The 27,539-nt window shown below is 41.7% G+C and overlaps 1 protein-coding gene across 2 annotated transcripts; it reads right to left on the reverse strand.

Moving 5' to 3' along the window:
- Positions 1-3,062: 3,062 nt before the first annotated feature.
- On the reverse strand, positions 3,063-21,733 carry tmem200a (transmembrane protein 200A). 2 transcript variants are annotated; one of them, XM_080490117.1, is made up of 5 exons: positions 21,033-21,733; positions 8,339-8,476; positions 7,234-7,436; positions 6,977-7,140; positions 3,063-6,407 (listed from the first exon to the last, which is right to left on the reverse strand). In XM_080490117.1, exons 2-5 carry the CDS (start codon positions 8,467-8,469, stop codon positions 5,295-5,297), a joined length of 1,611 nt encoding a protein of 536 aa, XP_080346243.1. In that variant the 5' UTR covers positions 8,470-8,476; positions 21,033-21,733; the 3' UTR covers positions 3,063-5,294. The 2 variants fall into 2 exon arrangements, with proteins under 2 accessions (XP_080346243.1, XP_080346242.1); XM_080490116.1 differs by having other exon boundaries at positions 6,977-7,436; positions 21,033-21,170.
- Positions 21,734-27,539: the final 5,806 nt, after the last annotated feature.

A 27,539-nucleotide genomic window follows, 5' to 3' on the forward strand; every position in this document is an offset into this window, starting at 1 on the left:
GTTTTCTGCTTCATTATGCAAGAGTTGGAACACATAATGACTCGGAGAGGTCAGCATGACACGACGACAACATGGCAGTGAGGTCAGTCTTCGCCCGTCGACGGGACATGAGGCCGGGGCAATGTTCTGGAAAGGAAACTTTCTGCTGATACCGAAAATTGTTGGAGTGATTATATAAATTCACAGAAGCACAGCTGAGTCTGAAAGTGTCCGAAAGACTAATCCACAATACATCATTCTGCCTGAACATGTTCAGTAAAATAAATATTTCCTGTTGAAATGAATAGGTTTTTCCCTGTGACTAAAATAAATAAAAAGAGAGAGAGAGAGAGAGCGAGAGAGATATAGTATCAACTGCTCAGGGATCCAATATGTTTCTGGTTGGATGACTCCCTTGTATCACTAATTCAGCATTGCTCATCCTAAACCATGATGCATTGCTATGATCCGTGACAGCTGCGCCAATGCAGTTCACCCTGCTGGCAGCCATTCTACTAAGCTAATCTGCAAACCATTCAATTTACCCTCCAGATGTGTTGCAGTAATTAGTCTGTTTATTAGCTGATTATGTTAGTAAACTGCCCACTTCACTGCTGTTGTTACTGGCAAAAATCACGAGCCGTGTAGAGCACAGAGCACACAGATCGGCGTTTCTCTGACTAATGAACACACTTGAGCAAAATAAAGACAAGTGAAATTAAAGGCGTTGAGGATTGGGTATGAGGATGGTTTCCAAATAAATAAAATTCAGTCAGGTCGGTGCATTATATGTTTTTAATGTCGCCCTGTTTGAACTATGCCCTGCTATATGGAGTCCAGCCTGCAAGGTCTGTGTAGAGACTCTCTGATATTTGTCTGTGCAGCCTGGGAGGTTTTCGCTACTCAGTTCTTATTCGGTTTATTTAGAAATGCTGCTGCTACCCTGGGAGACACTCGGGAGTCTTACTCCTCTGTAGCTGTTTTCTTATGATAAAACGACTTAAAAAGAGATGTCTGGAACAGCAAATGTTAGAGATTTCATGGCATGAGAGAGCTGAGTAAGAAATTGGTTTTCACACACTGAAGGTTAAGGCTATTGTTGGTCTGCGTCTTTCATATCTTCAAAACACTAGGCCTACAGTCTCTGGGCTTACCTCTCGAAACTCTCAGACTCCATCCTCAGATATCAGATTATACATGCGTACTGAAAGACTAAGTCTTTAAAAATGAAGGAGGCATTTTGCTAGTAGATAAGACAGTAAAAGCTGGTCTCCAGATTCACTTCACCTCTTTTTTCGCAGACTGAAATATCAAAATCTGTTTGTTGTGATAGACAAAGTATTTACTTCTTGTCATCGCTTGTCATCACATAGCTATAAATGTTCAGTTGAATTGAAACACATCAGTTTGACGCTGAATGCGGTGTCCTTCTGTTTTGTACAGTTCAAACAAGAAACAACCTCATTGTTTTTGTTGATGTTATGAGTTAATTTAGTCATTCCAAATCGACATAAGGTGGATTTTTACACAGGGTTAAGGTTGGTTTTTGAGTATTTTACGCTCAAGACCAAAAACCTAGGCCCACATTTCAAGTGAAAAATGTATTGAGTTTGTGATTTTGTTTCAGAAACTTTTGCATTTACATAGCAACGGTTTGAAAACGATGCCCGCTTACACGGAAACGGCAGAAGAAATGAAAACGTTGTAATTTTCACGAAGGACCACTCATATATGCATATATTTTGTCGAAGTTTCATACTTGAGTCTCTTCCAGTTTTGCGGCTGCCTGCAGTGTGCGGTGCAGCTGGGGAGGTGAGGAGGCTCGAGGAGTCATGAGCTGTCTCTCCGTAACACATCAAAAAACCCAAATGATGGAGAGCAATAAAGTACATATGCGTTAGTGCTGCTGTGGTTGGTCAGCGTGGCCCACACAGTTAGGAATGTAAAACGTGGCCACACCGCCTGTCAACAAAAAGTAAGGATTAACTGGGTAAAGGCACTTAGACTTTGACTGGATTTGTTTCAGCAGTTACAGTAAAATGTTTGCAACAAGTTGGTGAATTGGTGTCGTCAAACAGCCATCTGTTTTGAAAGGGTGAACAGCGTGATGCTCTTTGCAGCTAAATCATAGATGAAACTTCTGTTTCGCGTCCACTATTGTTCCCACTTTCAGTCTGACTAATGCAAACACCAGTTAAAAAAAAATACAACTTCAACTCAAAGTAGATCTTGTAGTTTGAGTAGGTTTCTCTTATATTGAATGGATGAGAAAAAAGACAAGGTCAGAAATGTGATTTAATTATATCCCTGTAAAAAGATACTATTACATTATGTGATTATATCCACAACCGTGTCAAACTGCTGAATGGGCATTTGTTTTCCCTTTCAAAAAACAAACTTTTCTTTAGTGTCATTTTTAGAAAACTAAAAGTCCACTGACATCCTCCGACGGGAGGAGGCTGTTTTAGTTTACTTGCTTAATGTTAATCTGATGCGACATCATCCATCTCTGCTGCCTAAATATGTTTCCAGCCTTCAGAATGGGTTAGGATTATCATCTGTTCCCTCCCAAACACAGACAGGGATGAGAGAGCCTCATCAACCTTCTGCTTTTGAATCACATCATAAGTGCGTTCATTGTGTTTGTGTGTGCCTGGGCACTTTTGTGCGCACGTATTTGCATTTTGGGATTATTAATGCATTCATGCTTTCATTTACGTGAAATTCTAGCATGTTTACGCGTGTGTGTCATCCCACAGTGCTCTAGAGTATATGCTAATTGGTGATGACTCATCCGGGCCTTTGTCTGTTATTTTACATGCAGGTGAAGAAAAGTGAGTGAGAAAGAAAGAGAGGAAAGGAGGACAGGAATTAGTGCTGTATCTGGGATATGTGTGGACATCGGCTGATCTGTTGAGACCCGTGCGTGCGTGCGTGCGTGCGTGCGTGCGTGTGTGTGTGCTCCGGAGAGGTTGCTCCCACAACCTCTAAAAGCACTAAACGTGCTCCTCTAAGTGAATCCACCTGGAATCAGTATTGTTAGATGCATCAATTAGGACAAAAAAAAAAAAAAAAACACATTTCAGTGAAAATACAGTTTATTTCGGGAATGGATAAAATTGGACCGTGAGCCACAGACTGCTGGGAATCAGTGAAGCTTTCTGGCAGGACTCCGCTGCACTCTTCAGCAAACATGTGGTGTTGAGTGGAGACCCCCACTACCCCCGGACCCCATCGCTTGTTGGAGTATTAACTCCTCAAATATTGCACTAAAAATAAGCACAGATACTCTCAGGTTCATTTACAGAAGTGCAAGGAGTGAAGATAGAACGGCGCATGAAACTGACAAATTAAGAAATATGAAGGCATCAGATCAGCCCATTCAGACAGCCAAGGGCAAAGTCCTCCAAATGGAACAGGAAACTCTCAAGTTCAGTCTGGAAGTGCTTATCAAATGAGAAGAGTGGTAAACAAAAATATAACAACCTCACCCGCAGGTCAGTGATGCAACGTCCTAGATTCATACAGACTGGATCAGTAGAACACGTAAATAGGAAATTTGTTGAAGAGATTGGCACTAATCTGCAGAATCGAACATTTGCTGGTATGAAAATACAACAACCAAAATCAATGCTACTACTAGAACTTCTTCATACATTTTTTTGTCATTGGGTTGCTTCTGCTTTTGGGGGCACATCGGGTCCCAACCCGTTCTTAAATGAATTGCATTGTGAGATTGAAGTCAGTAATTGATAGATTTAAAACACTGAACACCGGCTTTCTCATACACTGGATACGTTTGTGAAAGCACACTTTATGAAAAACAGATTGCATATCCTGAGAGAACTCTAATTGCAGTTTAATCTGGCAAGAAAGAACCTTAAAGTGCATGAGGCTAAGAACTGGACAGGGACTGTTCTCTCTGGTTTACAGAGGGGCCCATGTGTTGATGGCAGATACTGGCTGAGGGGTCCTGAATCCATCAGTTATTTGTGGTCTTAAGAATGTACTATGGCTCATGGGAATGAGCAGTGCGGCTGTGACTGCAGGGCAGCATGGGTTTCTGTGTGGGCATTTTTTATTTATTTTTTGCAGGCCACCATCTGGATGAAAACAAGCTGAGTTGCATTGATGTTGTGGAAACAGGCTTTGTGAGACTGTGGACCTTTGTGTGGTCTCGAAAGCTTTGACGGTCTCATCAAACAGATACAAACATACAGCAGCCACCATGTAGACCCAAACTATTACTATCTACCATGTCCCGTGGAGCCTCATTGTGACGATATATCAAGTATAGAAATTTACACAACGTCACACCTGGCTTCTATAATATTCAATAAAGCCACTTTTGTGGTTTCAGTGGCAGTAGTGAGTGAAAGCAGTACTCATTTGGTCTGTTTCAGTTTTGGCAGTGTGTTTTTCTAGTAAGTCTTCTCTGAAAGCTCTAGTCTCTGTCGTGATCACAACTCGATCAGTAGTTGTTTCTATTGAATTAGATGCTAGATTTTTCAAACTGCCATACTAACTTCATTAGTCATACAACAAACAAACAATCCTACGACATTGTGATGGGTATTTTCTGTCCTAAACCTATTTTCTAAGGTTTGAAATGAAAACATATTACATACTGCACCCTTAAAGTTACAAGCTGGTTGTGAATCGGTTTGGGTTTTGTATCCATTGTCATGTCAATGCTGTGAATTCAGCAGTGTTAAGCACTTTGTAATTAGTTTAGCAAAGTGCCGGACAAAAAAAAGTCTTGTCTGACATATTTTCACAGCTGCCTTTTACTATTTCATACTGTAAAAGATATCGCAGACTTTCAAAATCTGTCCTGGATTTCAGCAGCATAAAACCCTGCAATGCTTTAAGAAGAGCAGATCGTAAAATCGGCTTTCATCACCTTGCATTGTGATCCTTCTAAAGCCAAGCCAGAACTATTTCTGTGTGAAGTCGACTAATGATGTAGTTTATTGATGCCTGGAGGGAGCTCCTCCTTTCACCTGCTTTCTTCCACAGACGTCAAAGGTCCGGGTCAGTCACACACTTCCACCTCTGACCCGTCACCAGAGTCACTTCCTGTCCCGCTGACACCAGGCCTGGACCTCTAACTGTACGAGTTGGTCCGACACCCACTAATCCGCAACCTGCAGCTGATAGAAGTGTCTGAAACCACACTTTAGTTGTCACCCCCCAGAGAGTAGCTGTTAAACTTGTCAGTTTGTTCCGGCACAAACTGTGCACTCTGCACAGTGCAGAGAGCAATTTTACAGATCCGCAAAGAGGTGCCGTCACCCGTCGGCTCAGCGTCGCCTTCAGAATCGAGTCTCAGAGCTGCCTCTCTTCAGTTTGCTGCTGTTAAACTCGTCATGCTCGAAGCTCAAGTTATTATGCGACCGGGATATCATTAGCAGCTTCTCCCGCTTACTGTAGTCGCGCCTCACTGTCAGGGACTGAGACACGTCGAGGAGACGCTCCCCCTGTTCCTCCCGGTCCTCCAGCCTCATGTAGCCTTTGCTGCTCCCCCGGTTGACGCTGCCGCTGCTGCGGCTGCTGTTGCTCCGGTCCAGTCGAGGCCAGCTGGGGTGCTTCCTCTGCTCCGGGCGCACGCTGAGCATGCTCGGCCCTCGCTCTAGGTCCAGAGATTTGGAATGGCTGTTGAGCATGTGCAGTGAGGAGTTGGAGCCAAAGTCGCTCCTGGCTGCTCCGGGAGAAAGCCAGCAGCCTGAGGTAGAGGAGGGAGCAGGCGAGAGAGAGGAAGAGGAGAAGGAGGAACAGCGGGAGGATGAGGAGGCGGAGTTGCTGCGGTGTAAACCGGGTGGCTTGGAGGCCTTGGCAACAGTGGCTACAGGCACCACTAAAGACTCCATGGAGCTGAGAGGCTGTGCCCGCTCTCCTTCCCTCCTCTCACCTGTTCTGCCCTCCTCTGTGATCGCCTCCATCTCCGGTTCATCGATCACACAGTTGTTGAGTTTTATAACAGGGAGCGTGAAAGCAGAGATAGACGAGGAGACTATGGAGCGCGCGTGATGCCCGCCTCTTTCCACGTCTCCGTCCACCGACCACTGGTGGCGAACCGAATCCGAGTGAGTCATGCTGAGCCCGGGCCCACAGAAAGAACGATCCCTGTAGAGCGGCGCCAGCAGCCCTGCAAAGCTACAATCCAACTTTGCCTGCTCTTTACCTCTGTGAGCCTCCTCGTCGCCTAACAGCACCTCCTCCTCTTCTGTGGCAAAACTTCCGGCCCGAGACGAGAACGCCAGGAGGGAGTTGCTGGCTAATCGTGCCGCGGTGTCTCCTCCGAAGCATCGGAGATCCCCTGCTTCTCTTACGCAGGTGCTGTTACGGTGATGGTGCTGCTTCTGCTCCTTCTGCCTCAGGCGATGGATGTCGATGACTGTGGAGTACATGTCTCTCATATGGATTATCTGGTGGATGAAGAGTTGTATTAGTTAGTAGTAGATGGATTTCAGGATGACTTGAAAATCTTTTTGGCACATCATTATGCCTCAGTTTCATGCTTGTTGGATAGACTGCGTGTCTCTAATATGGATTACCTGAAGGGGGAAGGAATGAAGGGCTTAATTGAATCAAGGGAGGAGAGGAAAGGGCACAAATGTGAAATGTGATAAGGGGAAAATTACAGAGATGAATGTTGAAGAAGGACTGGAGACATCTCATCTGCATGTGAGTTATGATAAATATGGATGACTGCAGCCTGGATCCCCTTCATTTTATCCAGAATGGAGGAAGAATAGAAAAGAGGGTCACAGATACAGAACTACATTTAAGGTCAACTTTTAGACAAAAATATATTCCTCAAATATTCCTTTAGATCCTTTTTGAGAACCAGCATTGTATGACCTATAAAATTAATTGGATACTCCAATTTTGAAGAAACTTTTGTTGTTTTAGCCAAACTCTGATATGTGTTCCAATATCACACTGCGTGTGCGACGTGCATGCGTGTCAGAGGATCTGTGGACTTCAACCCTACCTTAGTTTCTCTGTCTCTGTTTTCATGGAGAATGGCATTAGCACAGATGAAGATAAAAATCCCGATGCCCATGGTGAACGGCCCGAGCATCTTCATCCTCTCCGAGTGAAGATGCTGGTCCAGGAAGCGCGTCACAGGCCCGTCGGTCTGCTTTGAAGGCGCACCTAAAATTACAAACGCAGGACGACGACGGGTCACAAGGATTGAAGAACGGCTTTTAACCGTGAGTTTGTGATCACACCTGTTGGCGTTCTCACCTTGCACTTCCTGGCTTGTGTTGGACTTCGCTGTACCTGTACCAGTCTTCGACTTGGTTTCGCTGTGAGGCCAATAACCCAGCGTCGCCATGCAGATTCCTACGGCCAGCACGACTAATCCAAGGAGCAGGAAAAACCCGGAGGCCGAGTAGAGGCGGAGCCTGCCTCGCACCACTACAACATCCGTTCGCCGCTTCCGCTTCCTGAACAACGCAATACAGATAAGAAGAAACAACAGACTTACTTAATAGCATATATATAGTCTGATTTGATCTTGAGTGGGCTGCAATGGTAAGATAATGGTATTTCGAATAACCTTGAATTTCATTTCATGTCTATTGACAAACCTAAATAAGATATATTTTTAAAGAACACTTGCAATTTCATCCATATGCCATTATTTTTTATTGATAATTGGTGCAACGTATCCAAAAAGTACATCGTGTGCTCCATTTGTGGCAGATATTTTCCTCACAGTCCCAAAAATACAACAAATGACTGGACTTTCTGCAACATTTGGCAAATTTGATGAAAGAGCTGAAATCCGGAGAGCCACGGTGTTTTCAGCCAAAATGACTGGAGCAAAAGCCTGTTGCTTCTCAGAACACCGGATTTCTGCAGCCTTCAGTATGTCTGTTTTCACAAATCTCGCAGTATGACTTTGATGCTGATCCCTTTCACCGATCTCTTGGCTCAGGCCTCAGTGTTTCTGTCCACTGCTCTTCGTGAAAATGTGCAATACCAAATAAATGAATTCGAAGCTGCAGTCAATCTTTTTGTAAAACGAAAGTGAATGTATTTTTTGTAATGTTTACTGGGTCATACAGTATGTTTGATGCACATATGTCTGTAAAGCCAGTTTTTACACTTTCAGAACTTGCATTCAATGTGTTGAATCCATACTGGTTTTTATTAAGTTTAATATAAGCCACACTATTCATTAACAGATAACTTGTGCTTCTTCCCGTTGATTAAATGAATTTTACTTTACAGTCTTTTTTCTATTGTACTGGCTAATTTGCAGTTGAATGGAAATAGTTCTATTGTGCTGTACTGCCTTTTGATTTGAAATTAAATCAACTAAATTAAGGCTATTAAGGATTACCTCGGTGCAGGCTCGGTGCTGGTGTTTCCAACCCCTGGAGATCCTGGTGGGAAGGGCCGATGCTGAGAGCGGGCAGAGTCTTGGCGCTTTAGCTTAGCCAAGCCTGTCAGCACACCTGCTGCTGCAGTCATACTTTACCTGCGGAGACACATAAGAAGTCATCACTTTTCACATCCAGCTTATCTGGCCACTAATGTGAAGCTGTAATTTGTTTTTAAATGGCACAGTATATTCATATCTAGTGAAAAAAAACAAAAACATTACAAAGCGACCATATGTTAAACAGCGTAATCAGACTCTTCTGGGTGTTTTTAAGTGTATGAGGTGTAATACGCATATATTAATATTCTTCATGCTGACCGAATATGTTCCAACCATCGCAGCGCCATTTGTTTGATTTCAAGCTTGCATGTCACTGAGACAGATTTTCCTTTTGACCATGAAAGTGTGTCATCTTAAAAATGTGTTACAGTTCTTTACAAGTGCTGGAAGATGCTGTTTACAGTCTGTTGATGATACAGATGAGCACATACGACAGCACACACCCTGCACAACAATCTTCTGTGTTTACTGCTGATGTGTTGTTGCTTGGTGGTTGTAAGCTTTCAGCACAACATGGGCAGCGTGTGTTATTCATGGTTTTTTATATATAGATATATATATTCCTCCTGCAACTTGTGTGTTTGCAGGGTTCTTCCTGAGAGTACGACAAAAGGACTTGATTACTGAGGAAAGTGGATCATCACAGATACACAGAAATGCACATGTTGCCATGTTTATTCCATTTGCATGTTTATTGCTGCTCTTGCTGTCATTACCTACATTGCTTATGCTGTTATAAAATTGGAAGTACAGCGGTGCAATTCTGTCATAATATTCAAATGAATCAGAGTCGCTTTGCTCACCAGCTGCTCTGATGTCTATTAATAGTTATTAAAGGAAGCAAGCTTAAAACAAACACAGGCTTATTTCCAGAGCCTTCATTTGGGTTTAAGTGCCTGTTAATCTGGACTCACATGATGTTAGCATTGTCCGTTTTGCACTAAGAGGATAAAACAGGCTATGTTGAATGTAATTTCATTGGGTTCACCAGTTTACAGACGGCTCCCGTTTGTTACCTCAGCTGTACGGCCGACCCCTAAGGATTGGGTGAAAGTATGAAAACCCGAACAAAATGTGATAAACTGGAGGTCGAGTCTTTGCAGGGGACTGCACCTTCACAAGGATAGTTTCTGTTTAAAACAGTGTTTGTCTTGTTCTCATTTCAATTAAAACACAAATTAAGAATAAAACAAAAAAATCACGCAGGTGCTTTCTAATAAGATTCACTAATGGATTCAACCAATGAACAACCAACTTTATATTCAAGCAAATTAAGGCCACTGGCAAAATATTAAGGACTAAACTTACATAAGAAGTGTAACTAATGACCAATAAACGGATAAGTGATACTTAATAAGTTATGTAATACTGAATTTAAAAGTACCATAGGTTTTTAATTAAAACTCATTACAACCATTATTTTCTGCATGGAAGAAACTGTGATTTTGACTATTTTGCCCCGCAATCATTATTTTCATGAGTTTAAGGTTGTATATAGCACAATATTGTGACGAATTGAGTGCGTGATGTGCTGGGGGGCTTTAGACCCTCATCTGGTATTATTATTATTATTATTATTATTATTATTTAGTGTGCCAATTTCCTCGTGTAGTCATAAAGTTTATAAAATTGAGAATGCATTCTGACACACAGTAAGAAGATACTCTGGTTATAAGAGTTTACACAAGATGAAACAGACGTTAAGATCAAGAATAAATAGAAGACAAGTTCATAAAAAATCCATAAAAGTTCCGTTAAGAGACGGATTAAATCGGGTTGCCATGTTGAGATGAGTGTTCTTGTAAAAGAGGAAGGAAGCGAGTGTAGGTTTGGTGGCAAAGGGTTCAGGAGAGGGGGGCTTGGAGCTAAAACCTGAATTCCAGGAACAGATTTGGTTATTGGCAGATGTTGTGGAACCAATAATCGGAATCCCTGAGGCGATTCAGAAAAGTGAACAGGTGACAAAGCGTAAAGAGCAAAACAATCCATTCATCCATCTTCACGCCTGACTGAGGGTGAGGTCAGTTTTGTACCACGGCCCAGGACTTCACGTCATCAAAGGACACACACACACACACACACACACACACACACACACACACACACACACACACACACACACACACACACAGAGACAGGCACACAATCAGATACACAAACCACATTTAGAGTCATCAATCAACCTCTCATGTACGGACAGTCGGGAGGAGAGAACCCGAGCATGCCCAGTAACATGTCTACTCCACCCATGAAGCCCAAGCTCAAACTCAAACCAGGGATTCTCTCTGACCACTACGACACCATGTGACCCTAAAACAGGCATCTTGAATTGATTTGTAAATCCAGTGACGCGGTTCTAAATTGATGTGAAGCTGGAAAATTTTCAACTCTCATTTTTGTGCCATAAGTGCCTGTTTGTTTGCATGTGTAGAGAGGATCAAACAAATTTAGCATGGGAATAAGAACACACCCATGACCTCCCCTTGTCTATTTTCCTTTTCATTTCCATCTCGCTCTTTCTTTCTTCTTTATTGGCTTCCATGTCTGCCTCTTATCTTTCTTCCTTCCTTCCTGACTGCACTATCTGTAAATCTCCCTCGCTCTCTCTCTCTCTTCCACTCTCACCCTCACTCTGTGTGCTAATGCATTCTTGTGACCTTAAATAATTTCTTCCTTCTCTTACCATCACACACACACACACACACACACACACACACACACACACACACACACACACACACACACACACACACACACACACACACACACACACACACACACACACACACACACACACACACACACACACACACACACACACACACACACACACACACACACACATAAAAACACCCTTCATCCTTTTGAATCTATTTTTAATTTGCCACTGGTTTTAATTCAATCCTATTTGGTCACTTTTGTCCTGGTTGTTTCTGCTGCTCGTGTCTTTCCTTCCATGTCTCTCGTCTGACTTTTAATAAGACAAAAGCTTTAAAGTAATCAAAGCAACTGTGAGTCAGCCACAAAACCAGGCATTCTCTCCACCTACCCTCTTTTCTGCCTCTCACATTTTTCGGATGTATTTTTCATGTCAATCATCTGATTGGTAATGCTGCTCTAGGAAAGTGCTTCACCACAGATGGTGAATCACACAAGGACAAACACAACCCGCCACTTCTTCTCAGGATTTCTCTGCTCTCCTCCACTCCGTGGTCTCTCTACTCGATTCGCTCCCCTGTGAACGTCAATCGGGAACCCACACAATGTTTGGAGACGGGGAGAGCTTTCCTTCGCTCTGCTTGAAACCGGAGCTGAGCATGTCGGCGGGGACCGGCAGGTTAGGAGGAATAAAAACGATATGCGACATCGGGAATCCGCGACCAGACAAATGAGGAGAGGGAATAAAGGAGGATATATTTACATCAGTGCATCTTCCAAGGTGCAACACTGAGTCATGAATGAATGCTGCGAGCGTGTAGAACCCCCCCCCCCCCCAAAAAAAACAGACCAGGAGGGGATGATGAGTGCAAGAAAGAGGATAGGGAGCCCTGAAAACAAGCTCGAGACGAGTGATGAAAGCCCAGTGGCGGAAAACAAGCCAAAGTGCATCTGCAGTTTTAACAAGACGGGAGTAAGAAACGGAGCAGAAAGAGAAACACCGGCGGCCTAATGAGAAGCCACTCAGGCTCTGACAGAATTGGGCTCGCTGCTGTGAGGAGCATGCGGTGACCAAATGAAACAATGATTTAATCAGTAAACAAGCTCAACACCTAACATGTAATCAGCTCATCTGCGGTGGGTAATAAACCCAAATAAATCCCACACTATGGGAGCTTTTAGTACTCAACGGTTTCCCAGGCAAGTTGCTGTATTTGGTGATTTCTTCATTTCTTCCTGTCATTTCCTAAACTCACAATGCAGAGTTACCGACAGTCACAGAAGACATGCAAATCATTTCAAATAGGTGCAAATGATGTATTTAAAGATGTGTGTGAATAATCCCACAAACAAATTCAAGTTTTGCCCCTTTGCCATGAAAAAGCTCCTCTAACTTCATATTTACAAGATAATATGCAAGTGTGGAAAATTGTAACACCATATTTAATCACAGTACTCATACATAAGTGACAATAGACACTTATAGCCCTTGCAAAAACTCTGTGAAAACGTTTTATTAAACATTTTAAGATATAAATTATGAAAAATTAAAAACCATGTTTAATTTCACTCTTTCCCCACAGATTATTTGATAAATGACTTTCATCCAGTGGCTTTAAATTGTTAATTTTGTGCCCTTAAAAATACCTTTCAAGGCGTTCTTAGGATTCAAATTTTCCACTTTCAATTATTCTAACGAGTGTCTTTGAAAGGGATTAAAAAAAACAAAAACAAAACCAACATGTGTTTTCTTCTACAACGTTGCATTTTCACATGTGAAATTAACAAAATTGACTATTAATGTTCCCCCTTCCTTCGGAAAAACCTCATAAATAATTTCCACAGCTCAATTTTACATTCCACTGCTTTAATAAGCACTTTTATAAATTAGTGTTTAATGAATAATGAATTAGCCCTTGTGTGATCACCTTAGTAAGGACTAAATTGCTATTTATCTGTTCACAGTAAAGCAGGAAATACTCTTACAGCAATTTTATATGCCTTGTTTTGGGTTTTTTTTTTCTTTTGCTTCCGAGGAGCTGACTCACTCAGTCTGTGGTCATTTAAACATTAGAAATAAATTCACGCTACTTCTCAGTGCAGCGAGTTCCCCCGTCATTGTAACACCTCCTCTGACATTCCTGCCTGTGCGAGGAGATGCCTTCTGTGGCGAGATTACTGCGAGTTGCCTTATCTATAGGAGACGTCACACGATCCATTGTCCCTATAGCAACTGCTGCTAGGTGAAATGTTTCTATAGCAACTACCAGCTGTGTGCACATAAATGACAGGTATGTCACTGACAATTCCTCCTGTCAGCAAAGTGGCATCCCCCGGAATGTATTCTTTAAATTTATTTATTTGGTTTTTTTTACGTGTGCAGATTATGAATAAAAACAGACATCTATGTGAAGGGGTTTCGGTTTGGGAGGATATAAGTGTGCATCATTTGCAAAGACAGGCGATTGAGAGGGGGAGGACCAGAGAGGATGCTGAAGTGGAATTGAGCAGCTGTATGAAGACGCAGGGGGATTGGCACGTGGGATGAAATTAGTGGAGGAGACGCTGAAAAGGAGACTCCAGGCAGGGATGAAGACCAGCTTGTTCTTTTAATATATCACTTGCATGCAGGCTGGTAATCACATTTTGTTTATGGGATTCAGAATAAAGTGTTCCAAAACTCGGGTCTCGCCACTCCAAGCATTATGGAGGAAAGAAGGGAGAGTTTACAAGAAGGAAAAGTTTTACCGTCTTCTCACTCTTATTACTATAAATCCTCCCATCTTCAATACCCTTTTATCAAATGTATAGTTCTGGGTGACTGAATCAGATCTCAGCTGATACATTACAGGGCACCAGTCTATTGCTGGATGGTAGTGTCAGACAGTGGGATGTACTTAAATAATTATCAGAGTTGCACACTACGTATATGATAACTTGCTTGTCATCACAGTACCTATAGATATAATATCAATGTTGCAACAATCTGACCTGACTGCAATAAAGTCTATAGTCCCATGCTCTTCTCATTCACGCAGCACACTTTATCAATCAGAAAGAACTTGACTGACCAAGGTGTTCAACATCCAAGTCATATCATCGCCGAAACATTCAACATCATTGCATGTTTTCCTAATATTGTGCAGCCTCAAGCATTATGCATATCTTTAACAGCAGGAGGGAAGTCTCAAGTGTGACAGTGTCACAGCGTTTACTAAACCTGTATATCAGGTGAACATGCAATAATCTAAATGACCGTATTATTTCCAATAAATACGAATACATAAATAGCTGATGTTAACGTCTTTGTCTTTTGAGTTTTCTTCTGTCGCACAATTTCTTGTCCCTAATTTACGACATTGTGATTGAGTCACGTTTTTCTTCTGATCTTGTTGTTTTTGCTTAATTTTTGTGCTTCTGATTTCTGCCTATGGCCATCGGTAATGAAATAAATACAGCTGTCAATTGATTAAATCTTTTTTCTCAGCTAATCACACGCAAATTAGTCACACTTTACTTTCACGTTTGAATTATTTTTGGAATTTGAAAAGGATGGCATAATGAGAAATTTCCGCTATATTGTGCTGCCCCCTTTTTTTTTATTTCTGATCATTTAATTTCCTGTTAAAAACCGATGCATCCTGGGAATACGATAGCAATCTGGCGACCAATCAAAGCTGAAAATGAGCGAGGGTAGGGCTCACAATGAACGGGACAAACACAGAGAGACAGATACACAACATGCACATAATCACACCAACAAGCAATCTACAAACTCAAATGCAAAGCCACAAAAACATGCCTCTCTGTGTACTCTGCAGGAGCAGCACGCCCCGCACTGGGGTAAAGATATAAAACCATCAGGGGACAGCCCTGTGGGGAGACATGCCAAAAAAAAATGGAATACAGGTGGAGCTTTGATCAACGTGCAACGAACTCCAAGGAGCTGTTTGTCTTTCTTTGTTCTAAGTCGAGAAGCGTGTTGGGAAAAGTTAGTCTCAAATGAATCACTTCACTGAACTAAATGCTAACAAGTCACAAGGAAAGCCGTGGAATATGGACACAGATCAAGAACGGATGGAGGAGTTGTAATGAGAGAGGGATGTAAAAAAGGAGAGCGAAATCTCAGCTGGTTTTGGTGTGGTTCTTGTCAGAGCTCCAGCCGGCCATTCGTTTTTGTTTCTGTCATAAGCGGCTCTGGTGAGGTTAAGTGAGGCTAACAAACACAGTCTGAAGCATTCTACCTGAAATAGATTTAAATGGGCAGACAGACAACCCCACCACCTGCTGCTGACGTTAAGGTCGCCTGCAATAACATCAGCGAGCAGGAGACATGCACACACGACTACCCTTTAAGGAGCCTCGGGTAAACACTGCCTGCCCCTCTGCGTTGTTTTCTTCTGCGTATATTAAGGCCGAATTTGAATTTTGGGCAAGCGTTCAGCGTATTAAAAGAGAGTTTACTTTCTGCTCAGCCGCAAGGCTCCGTGGAAATTACCTTGCCAGAGTCAAGAGCACAAACAGGGGGAACAACAGCTGAACTTTGCACAACCTGTTCTTGACAACGCTTTGAACTCGAAATGCTAAAATGGAGATGCTGTCAGGCTTTATTGTGCTCCAGTCAAACTTAAGTACTTCGTTTGGAAAGCACACCTACGCCACTGTCGGGTACAGTAATCACAGAAAAGAAAAGTGCTTGTTTTCCGTCTCATTTTATTTTATGTGTGGCACTTCTTTCTTAAAGTAAAGTAAAAGTCCCACAGATGTATCTAACATGTTCAGTGATGTAACGGCCAAAACAAGTCATGGTGCCGTTCAAAGCTTAATTGAATGTACGATATATAAAATTGTATTTGAGGTCATACAAGTAGAGGAAAGATAGGCTGCACGTCTAATTAGTTGCAACTGTTTCTCCTGGGTTGTTTATGTACCGCAGAGTTCTCCACAGTCCACGTTCTCAACGAAGGTTGTTTGTTTTATCGCTCAAAGAACGTGGGGCCATTCATGTTTTAGTAGATGTCTGCACAAGGGGAAATCCAGAGGCTCTTTATTCTAAGAAACTACATTGGGAAGGGCGTCTTTAAGGTCATCCTTGTGGCTTGTTACTTCTCCCTGAAGCGTAACTGTGGTGACAGTGATTGGTCACACACACCAGTGGACCCTGGGAAATCATCTTCAACCATTTATTCCTATCGTCTCTCCACTAAGAGGATTTGGCATTTAAAGAACTCCTCCTAACAATTTCTATGCAGAGAAATTGATCTTTTCACTCGAGCACTAGTCATTCTGGTGGCGTTCTAGAACTTCCACGATACAACTATCCCATCACAGGCTAAATTTAACAGCTTGTCAGGCGACTGTAACACGATCTTTTAAGTATAGGAATGCTGCATTTACACATAGGCAAGATGCTTTACAAATATCATTTTTCTGTCATTCGTGGTACATTCCTGACGTTCAAGATGTGTATAGTCACATTAAGAATGTTAGGAATGTGCCGCACATGATGGGAAAATTCTATTTGTAACGCGTCATGCCTTCGTATAAACGCAGCATAATATTGACGAGTCAGGGGTTAAAAAAAACTCTCTCATTGCAGATTTCTTCACATTTCCTTGCCGTTTGTGTTCTTTCTTTTCCAGTTTACCAATTATCTGTGTGAATACAGATGACAACAGGCGAAATAAGCTTTCGGTTCAGAGGGATACGACTCCCCCACAATAAAAAGATTTAAAAACAAGTCTGTTCCAAGAAAGCCCTCCTATGGCGACTTAAAAATTCCAAAGCATTGCTGTCTCTCCGTGTTTTGACTCAAAGGCTGAAAGCTAACCCTCAGCTGGCGGGTAGTAAAAATTAATCAATAAAGTCATCTCTGCCTAATATGTTGCTTGTCCTTCATGTGACACCCAAACGGCTCCGCCTCTGTTATATCTGTGGTCTCCAAGTCCTTGAAACTCTATGAGGGGAGGGATGTGGATCAGATTTAATCCAGTTCATCACACACTCGCCGGTCTGTGGACTGACATGAAGCATCAATAAAAACATCACTGGTATCTTTTCAGCACATTTGTTTAACATCGCTCACTATGACGGCGGTTTATCTACCATCGACACCAGACATTTGTCATGTCCTGTCCTTAGAAGAAAATTATCGTTTATCATAGCTGTTGTTTGTCAACCTTTGTAGGTGGTAATAAGGTACAGACTCACTGTGTCATTTATCATTTATTATATAACAGTATAGGAGACTAATACATTGTAGTATCATGTTATATGTCACAGTGCAGCACTTGGTTGTGTATTCTTATGACCGTGATCGTGGTACAGATATTATTTGAGCATTCATCTTCAAATAAGTATTTCATCACCTAAAAATTATCATACGCCACTTAGTAAGCCCACAATTTCAAATAATTGATCTGCATTTCTATTGGCAATAACTTTACTCTTTTACTAAATTCCTGCTTAGAATCTACATTTGTTTATAAAACTGTTTTTTTTAAATGTGTTTTTTTTTATATCATGTTACAACTTTTCACTAATTAATTTGTAGAAATTTCCTGGTTGTTTTTCTTCAGATCGGCTCAGAGGTCAGACTCTGCTGCAGAGAAACACCACACAGCTGCTGGTTCATCCTTTAATATCTGGTCTGAATACTGTTGGACATTTCTTTTTTCCCTAATTTTATTCTGGTCTGGGTCAGCTCCAGCTGCATTTGGCAACACTTGCAGGAACTTACCACCTGTCACTGAAGAGCTTCTCTGACAGTCTACACTGAGAACTCCATGTTGCTGACTTTTTCTGGCGCTTGTAGAGAAAAAGCTGTGAGAAGGATGTGAACGCTGACCAGATCAACACCTGTAGAAACAGCAGTGCTGTTCTACGGCGGTAATGACTTCACACTGTGACAGTTCTTTTTTTTTTTTTTTTCTATCCATGGTTCTCAAATGTGAACCTGTGACAGGCTGTTGACCTGTCCATGGTTGAATCCACCAATCCCTGTAATCCAACTCTGGATAAATCACTTCTAAAAGATGAGCGGGTGTCTACAAGTGTAGTTTTGTTTTCCTCAAAATCTCAATGTCAGATGGGCGTTTTATTTGTATTCAGGGCCTGGCTCGCTCGGCCTTTTTGTTATTGTCAAATAAAAAACGCTGTGGTAATGAGAGAAAACTCCAAGTAGATGTTTTCCCCATGAAATAATTCCCATTACAGTCTCCAATTTAACAGAGCTGGCAATGGTGGCCACGAGCTGCGGGACAAAACTCAAGCAGACACAGAGGAAAGCTGCCCTCATAAGGTCGATAGCATTAAATAAGTTTTGATTGTAATTTTTATAAACTTGTAAAATGGAAATGCCTGCAAGCGCTAACTTGAATATATTGTAGATTGAGTAAAAAGACATATTTGTAATTATAATTACATGGCGGTGAATCTGAACATTGTGTGCCAGTCAGTTATTAAGTTACAGATCTAATTACAGTGACAAGACATAAGAGGCGTCCTCATCAAGCTCAACGTGTGGATTAACTGATATTGAGTTCAAATTCAGGCCATAAACAGAGAAAAATGTGACCTGATCAGGCCTCATAAGCGAACCCGCTGTCCGAGGTATTTCTTTGTTTAATCCAGACAAAACCCGCACTTTTATTCCAGTGTTGCCTCACAGGGTTAAGTAATGTTTCCATTAACATTGTTTCATGGGATTTGAAAAATGTTTCGCTGCCATTTCATTGACTCTGGGTTGAAATTCCTAAAGGACCACAAAGTATCTGCAGAAAAAAAAGAGCAGGCCAGAAGAAAAGTGTGTGTGTGTGTGTGTGTGTGTGTGTGTGTGTGTGTGTGTGTGTGTGTGTGTGTGTGTGTGTGTGTGTGTGTGTGTGTGTGTGTGTGTGTGTGTGTGTGTGTGTACAGTGCTTTCAGTTCAGACTCACGGTCAAGGGTGAGTCATCTGTCTAGAGAATATGTCACTTTGTGTTTTCTCACTGACCTTTCTCCAGCACATTTTCTGATGCGAGTGTCACATCCCGCACCGTCTTCACCATCTTGTTTATTTTCTCCTCATTATTTTGATGATACATGCTGCTTTTTTTTTTTTTTCCCCTGCGGTTTGAGTCTCGCACGCCTCACACTGAGTCAGTGTCATTGCCTCCAGAGATAAATTCGGCTCTACTCGATCGAATTAAGTTTTGAATTGAATCATCGGATGCTTCTGCCAGGCGTGTGTGTGTGTGTGTGTGTGTGTGTGTGTGTGTGTGTGTGTGTGTGTGTGTGTGTGTGTGTGTGTGTGTGTGTGTGTGTGTGTGTGTGTGTGTGTGTGTGTGTGTGTGTGTGTGCACTGGAGTGAGGCCCCTGTTGATTCCAGTAAAATGACTCATTCTGTCTTTCCTCACAGTCTCTGATCGTCAGTCACACACAATCACGAGCTGTCGGCATCTGCCCTCAAGCAGTTGTGTCCAAACTAGGGCTGCCCAAACATACCTCAGATTTATCATCATCACAACATCAACATTTGCGAAATACTCATCGCGAAAGACCGACTGAAGAGCAAAAAATGATGCACGTCAACTTATCAGGCCCTGCTGCACCAGACTGCGTTGGTGGTGGAAACAAACCAGGGGTCAGAAGCACAAATGTACTAAAATCGAAGAGAAATTACTCAAAACAACAAAGTGAACAAACTGCTCCACTTCTGAAACACTGTTACGTGGAGCTGCGGACAAATATATGATCAAAAAAAGAGAAAAACAAATACCGCCCAGCTGCATCTGGATAACATTGGGTAAAAGAAAAAGAAGAGCAGTGCTATTTGGAAGTAGAAATCCCCATGTACAAAGACATTAACATCATATACTTAACTATTGTTTAGTTATCATGAGTCAGATCATGATTATGCAGCCCTACTCCAAACTGAACTCCGGGGCTTTTATGAAAAGTATTCAGAGAGTTTGAAGACCGATTCATAACATCATGAGCATCAATTCAATTGTGATGTTTTGCCGTCCTTGAGTTCTTCAGTGTGGTTAGCAGTTCTGAGCCAAATCAGACAAAAGTTTGTTTTCATGCGATCTATTTCCCATAGAAGAACTTTCATCATAATCTAATTTGGGGGGGGGGGGGGGGGATCTAGAGAGCAATAGAGTGAAGGAGCTGTTGACCTTCCAGCGGGCTATTAAAACAGGATTATCTAGTTAGGGTGATAGCTGTGAAGGAGGATTAGCTAAATCTCAAATTAGACAAACATCCAGTAAATATATGGCCAATAAATGTGTCTGATTATCAGTCATTTGGCTGGGTGTGATGCTACACACTTCTTTAAACAACACACCAAGAATTACTCTAAAATCAGCATTATTTGACCATTTCTTCCTTTATTTAAATGTTTGCCCTTCACAGTGCAGAGGTGCGTACCATTTCTATGCCACAAGGCTGTTTTACATTCAGCAAGATAAATGGGATCATTTTGTGACATCACAAGTGGAAACCAACTGTGGTTTGAAAACAATCACAAGCTCAGGGTTTATTATTGGTGGTGAGAAGGGATGTCCTTACAGGAAGTAACTTAATTGCAGGAAAGTAGTATTATTAGTAGTATAAGGAGTATTTTCAATATATTTCAGCACTGAAGCAAACATTGTATGAAGCTCCACAATAAAAAAAACTCTGACTTTAACAATGACCTTTGACCAACCATGCACGCTATTAAAACTGGCAAGCAGGCACACACAAAGGAAAGTCACTCCAAGAAAATGTTATGCTTTCCAGAATATTACAGTAGTAAAACGACTAATAATCCTCGCCATCAGTCTGTCAGGCGCTTGTTCGGCATGTCAAACTTTCCTCTTCTTTAAATATTTAGCAGCCCATCATTAAATATGGATGCAAATAAAAAGATAGACTACAGAGCTGTCAATGTGAATTGACACTTCCTTACCTTCACAAAAGTCGATTTTCCACTGTCACAGTGCCATCAGGCATGCAGGGGGATGAGGCTGTATCCTGAGGGGAGGTAAAAAGCCATCTTCCACTTTGGAGGCTACTTCCAATCAAAATGCTTTGCCGGAGAAAAAATGAGGATGACAGAAGGCGGTTTAGCTTCCATGCAAGCTTTAGGAGGGAAAAGTGGTCTTTATTAACATCTGAGCTGCTTGAACGGAGATGAGGAGATGTCAGAGCGACGTTAGTCCGGATCAGACTGGGACTTTACGCGTTCCAAGTGTCTATTTCACGCAACGTGTGGAGAGTACGCGCACCCAGGACAATGAGCTCCGCGCAACACGCTCAAAACGACTGGAAGGAAACCCCGTTAACGCATTGTGCTCACTTGAATTAGCGTTTAACTCCTCGTGGAAAACATATCCTGTTTAAAAAAGAAGCTGGATTTGAGGTCCTCCCTGAATGTTCCACATTAAATGCGTAAAACTCACGCTATCCTGGCATTTGCGCTCCAAACTTGGTTTTTACATGCGAAAACAGGAAGAAATTCTGAAAGCAAATTATCAAAGGAAAGCTGATGCGCTGTATGAAAAAAAACAACAACGATAGACTCTGCAAACACGCAAGTAAAGTCTGCTTTTATTCCTCAATGTCGGAAAAAGAGAGGGGCAGCTCCATCCTGTTCCTCTAACGCGCGCTGAGGGAATGAGAGAAAGAGAGAGAGAGAGAGAGAGAGAGAGAGAGAGAGAGAGAGAGAGAGAGAGAGAGAGAGAGAGAGAGAGAAAGGAGGGGAGGTATGGATGCGTACATGTGTTTTCCAATGCGTGCGCACGCGGCACTGTGCCACACGCTTCTCCCGCGTGTGTGTGGGGCGCAGATGATAAGGGGAGGACTGACGGGCTCTGAGGGGAGACAGAAGGGAAAAGTCTCGGTGATGCACAGCAAGGAGGATAATGGATCAGCTTGTAAAGTTAATAATGTATCCTAGGAGCAGCAAGCAGAGGCACTGTGGAGACTACACGAACAAACAAAGCACGAGGAGATATGCAACATTCATGCAGGAACAACTGCTACGTTGGGCAAGACTGCTTTTAAATATTCTGGCTGCTACGTTGGCATGGAGGACTCTCCTTGTGCTTTATGGCACGAAATGTAACGGGGTTGGTGTTTTTGCGTAACTTTTCTGCCTCTGCATACATTGAGGAAGGAGAGGGCAGCAAAAACGTTGCAGATGTTGGCATGCAAAACATTTCCTGTGTTTACATGCTGGAAGAGATTCAATAAAAAAAAAAATTAAATACACCAGCTGGGGTGAGGTGAAGAGAATGCAATGCAGACATCCGTGCAGATATTTCCAATAATAAGCTGTAATTGTGAGTAAGAGGGAGAGATGGAAAGCCCATTATTTGCTCAGATGGCTGAGAATAAATCGCTGAGAAATAAAACACCCTGAATGCGGCTGAACATGCACACAGACATCTGACGACTGCACATTCAGAAACCATCCAAAAGGTGTTTTATTCTGGTTTATAGGTGCCATCAACCACCTTAACTGTGATAATGTCATGCATAACCATCACCTATAGGTTTTTAAGCCACTTTTCCAGAGGCTCCATTTATAAGATATTAAAAAGTATTTTATTTCTAATTTTGTTGGCGAGCAGAATCTTTCAAAGGGGCTGAGTGGCACTAAAATCAAAGAATGTTTCAGTAGTTTTCGCAAATAAAATATACAGATGTCTTTCAGTGCAGGCGATCACAGTTGAATTCCTGACCTCAGCCTTCAGTCATCTAACCATGGCTATATAAAACCGAATTATAAAGAAAATTTAAAAAGTCCTTCCTCACTGCTATCCGACTGACCAGAGTCACAGAATACATCTCACTACTAAAGTTGTTCTGTTGTATATAAACACTTCCTGTAGTAATTTTGCACTACCTTCTGCACTATTATAAGCTTGGCATTCTCTGTGGGGAGCAGAGAAAAATAATTCACTGTGCAGGGAAACATGTTTTGTGATGTAGTTACAGTTACCACAGAGAGATTTTCAACAAACCGGGTTTGTCCTAAGGAAAGCACACCACACTCTGAGAAAAGCCCATTTTATAGCCAACAGTACAAAAACTTTTATACTGGCAAAACCAAACAAACACATGGCCCAACACAGAAGGGTTAACTTGTCAGATCCGGACTCACATGTCTATTTACACCTCAAAGAACAGTCGTACTCCTTTGAAGAAAGCAATGTTCATATTTTGGTTTGAGAGAGAGGTAAAGGAATCTGACAAAGAACCTATGAAGTTGAATTACTTGAATTTTGTATGTTTTGTAAGGGAAGAAAGAATGATGTTGTAAAGAAAACACACAGGCTCCTCTGTTAACAGGTTATTCTACTTTCACATTTAGTATATGAACCTCATGTGGCCTCATGTGACCCCAACAACCATATTGGAAGATGTTAAAAAGACACAGCAGAGTATGAAGGATCTGCACCGAGGTCATTGTAGCGTAGGAAGCCTTCGGTGACAGCAGAAGGGTTTATCCACCAGTGCTCCATCATTTAGTTAGACAATCCAGCCAATGAACTTCGTGAACTGATGAAGCGACGTGAAACATTTTCTCAGACATATGACTAAGACGAGTCGACCAGACTCATTTTGGTTTGAGATGACCCCTATCTGGATGAAGAAGAATACGCATTGACATATTAGTAATTATAGTTCTTGAATTTGCTAAATTAAAAAGTAGGTAAAGCTTTCAATAAAAGAAATGTTGTACAAATATATAAGAGAAATATTAGAAATAAGGCAACAAATTCCTCTTTTGGTTGTTAAGGTTGCAGACCTGTGACCTAAACTCTATTTCCAGCACCATTATTGTGCCACATACACAAATGCCAACTTTCAAAGATAAAAATAACCCCAGAGTTACCACTTCACAGACCTTTGTCTTCTTTTTTTTTTCTTTCTTCTGTGTTGACACCCGCAGGCCACTCGACACCAAACCAAGCCTGACACGAGTCACGCCGGAACACATGCTCTGGAGCACAAACATCACTGATAGCAGCTCAGTGCAGAAGTCAAATCTCTGTCGCAGAGGCACGTCGGCTGCTGTATTTACATTCCATAAAGCAGCAAAATGAAAACAGACTGCGTGAGGGCCAGCGGAAAAAACAAAACTCCAGCACGACGTGCAGAGAGTGTGGGAGAAAGAAGGGAGAGGAAAAACAAAGCCTTTCATTGTTGACTGTTGCATTTCTTGTTTACAAGCCCGCTCTGAATTACGACGTCCACGAAAATGTGTTGACTTTTTGTGTTGTTCTTATTGTAAGCAGCTGTGCACGGGAGTCTGAAGCTAAATAATTAAAGGTGGAGTGTAACCGAGAGGAGAGCATATTTGGGGGGGAAAGTGTTGGGAAGAAAATATTGGCCGAGTGAAAGAGGGAAGGAAAAAGGAGAGGAGATAGTGAAAGATGATGTTTTTCTTGGATTGACGTGTGATCCAGAGAGGGAGGGAGGGGTGGAAGTCAAAGGAGGAATGAGGAGGGTTAGTTCACTCTTTGGAGAGTTTGTAAGAGGCTGAAGAGATGCAGACAAATTAATCTGGTAACAAATAATCTGTCACATCATTCACGTATCCTTTTTCCGACCTTTAATTTGCCATTATATAAAAAAAATATCAGGACTGCTTCAAAGGGCCGACCTTTAAACTAAACCCAATACTGCTTGATATTAGTGTATCTCTTAAAAAACTATGTTCTCGGTACTCTGAACTAGAATTGAACCAGTGTTATTCCACCATGCGATTCCTTCACCTGCCTAAACAGTGAAATTAGGTTTATTAAAGAATACATCCACAAGGTTTACCTACATGCACAGAGAGAAATAAAGGAAAAATTAAGGCAAATCAGTTGCATGTGATATATTGCATGCATCATGTGCAGTACTATCTATCCATCCATCCACCTTCTATTCCCCGTTATCCAATTTCAGTATTGTGGGATGCAGGTGTTAATCCCAGCTGACTGAGGATGAAGGCGTCATCCGTTGTTGAAAAGGTCATCAGACAATCACAGGGGGAAACAAAAAGAGACAGACACATGCACTCACAGTCACACCTATGGGCAAGTTAGAGTCGCCAAATAATCAGAAATGCATGTTTTTGAACCGTGAGAGGAAACCCACGCAGGCACAGAGAGAACATTCAAACTCCAAAACATTGAAACTGGGTTAAAGAGACATGCACAACCAAGCACATACATTTTTTAAAAAAAAAAACTAAGCGGCCACCAAAACAGTTGTATTGCATGCATCATGTAAAGTTTAACTTTCATTTTCCATTGGTGGGCCTATTAGTGGTCATGTCGGCCTCATACAGTGCTATTGTTTCTTGCACATGCACATTCACACACAACACGCTGGCTGTGCGGAGAGTTTTCCTGCTCTGACATGCCAACAAGCCTCAATGTTTTCATATCTGTCCTTTCTCAGCATGCGTTGGTATTATTTAATAAACTGAATCGGATAGCGGCATGTTCATGTCTCCGTACAGATTAACTAAACACTGTAATTCGTTGTTCAGACTCCAACTGGAGACAGGAGCCCTCCATCGGTCCAATATTGTTCAGACTCAGGCCACATCAGGCCTGGAACCTGTGCCACGCTTCAGATTGTTACACAAAATGAGCTGCAGCTGTTTCAGTTTTTATGTCTTGATTAACAACAGCAGGCTATAAGAAAGAGTTTATTTTCACTCTGCCCCTAAAACAGGAGAGAGAGAAAAAAAGAAATCCTGTCATTTGCTTTTGAGGTTTGGTTGAAGTTTTAGTGCGGGCTTAATAATTCATAACTGCCTTGAAATGCATCTAAAATGCCTTTAAAGCTTCAAAGCTTTTAGAGTTCCTGTGATTTTTCCCCGCTGCTGAATTTCAGCGAGGTTAAGCTGAAGTGAGTTCAGGTCACATTAATGATATTATGAATGGGAAAATAAATGTTTAATTGTATCTCAGTTGTTTCATATGAATGTTATTGGAGATAAACTTCTACTCATTGCATTCACGTTTGTTATTAGCTTTTACATGTCAAGCCAAATACTGGTGCTTTTTACTCAATATGGTTAGTTCTTTGAAAGATTGAGACTGATTTCAGCTCAAATAAATGAGATAATAGAAAGTCAATCCCAGTGTGCCATCAGTGAATTCAATGCACAGGACAGAGCAGGACTCCATTGAGGGAGAAGACCCAGAGCAGCAACACGTCCTCCATCCATCCTCTTTTTAATAAGCAAAAGTTGAAGATGTGAATTCAAAGCACAGAAGCGGCCTGCAGGGAATTCTCCTTTCTCCTTTCAGAGAATGTATTTTACTTTCAGTCCAGAAAAGTGTTTGAAAAGACCATATCTATTGTTTTTGTACTTTCACCCAAGTAGAATATGCGTACGTTTGCGGACACCGCTAATTTCCCATTTGTTTAATTTCTGAACAAAATGACATATAAACATTTGCGACGTGAGTTAAAGTGCTAAGCCGACCGTCACACCTCTGTTTCAGTATGACTTCTAGTTTAATCTTTTCTGTATAGGTCTTTGTGTTAATAAAAGCAAAAATACATTGTTAATCACAGTGTGGCTCAGTGGTGAAGTGGTTGACACTGTTGAAATGAAGAAAAGAGCTTTAAATATGAGCTCCTTTGTGTGGATTGTTAACAAGTACTTTGGCTTTTAGTGCACATGAAGGTAAAGTGGTAGGTACACTCACCTCACAGCAAGGATAACACCAGTCTGAGCTTAAGGGTCATTCTGTGAGCGTGTGCATGTTTTTTTTTTGTTTGTTTGTTTTTGTTTTTTTACCACTTTTCTTCCAAGTCCAAAGACATACATTCGAGGTTCATTTTAAATCCTAAAATTGTTCCCACACACACACAAACAAACACAAACACACACACGGGAAGTACATGCAAACGACCGTAAACATGCAGCCAGAGCAACAATGGAATGGTTTTAGTTCAAAGTGTATTCATGTGTTAGAATGGACAAGTCAAAGTCCAAGCTCTTCACAGAGCTTGAGCTGTTTTTCAAAGAAGAATGGGCAAAAAAGTCAGGCTCTAGAATTTGGTAGAAAAATGCACTAAAAGACTGATTGCAGATAAAGGTGGTTCTACAAAGTACTACCTCAGAGGGAATGAATACTTTTCCACGTCACACTTTTCAGTCAAATAAAAATTTTCTTTCACAATTATGCAGCGATCTTTCCACCCCAAAGAAATTTACAATTGTGGACCTAATGTGACGAAATGTGGAAAAGCTCCAGGGTGTAAATACTTATGCAAACCACTGTTCGTTACATCAATAAAAGAAGTTTAGTTTTTCTTTGGGCAACTGATGAAGTGATTTACCCTGTTGCCTCGAAGCAAAAAGAATTTTAGGCTAATGGTTTTGTAAAATTGACTGTGGATGTACATATCAGAGTGTGTGTGTGGGTGATTGTCTGTCTCTCTGTGTAAGCAG

This window comes from Lipophrys pholis (genome assembly GCF_963383615.2).
Source record: "Lipophrys pholis genome assembly, chromosome: 21".
Taxonomy (NCBI): Eukaryota; Metazoa; Chordata; class Actinopteri; order Blenniiformes; family Blenniidae; genus Lipophrys; species Lipophrys pholis.

What these genes read in the sequence shown, in the direction of transcription:
- tmem200a (XM_080490116.1), bottom strand. Translation starts at nt 8,469, where the DNA reads ATGACTGCAGCAGCAGGTGTGCTGACAGGCTTGGCTAAGCTAAAGCGC. An exon ending in AGCACCGAGCCTGCACCGAG is followed by an intron (nt 7,437 to 8,338) that starts GTAATCCTTAAT and finishes TGCGTTGTTCAG; the next exon opens with GAAGCGGAAGCGGCGAACGG. An exon ending in ACAGAGACAGAGAAACTAAG is followed by an intron (nt 6,408 to 6,976) that starts GTAGGGTTGAAG and finishes TTCATCCACCAG; the next exon opens with ATAATCCATATGAGAGACAT.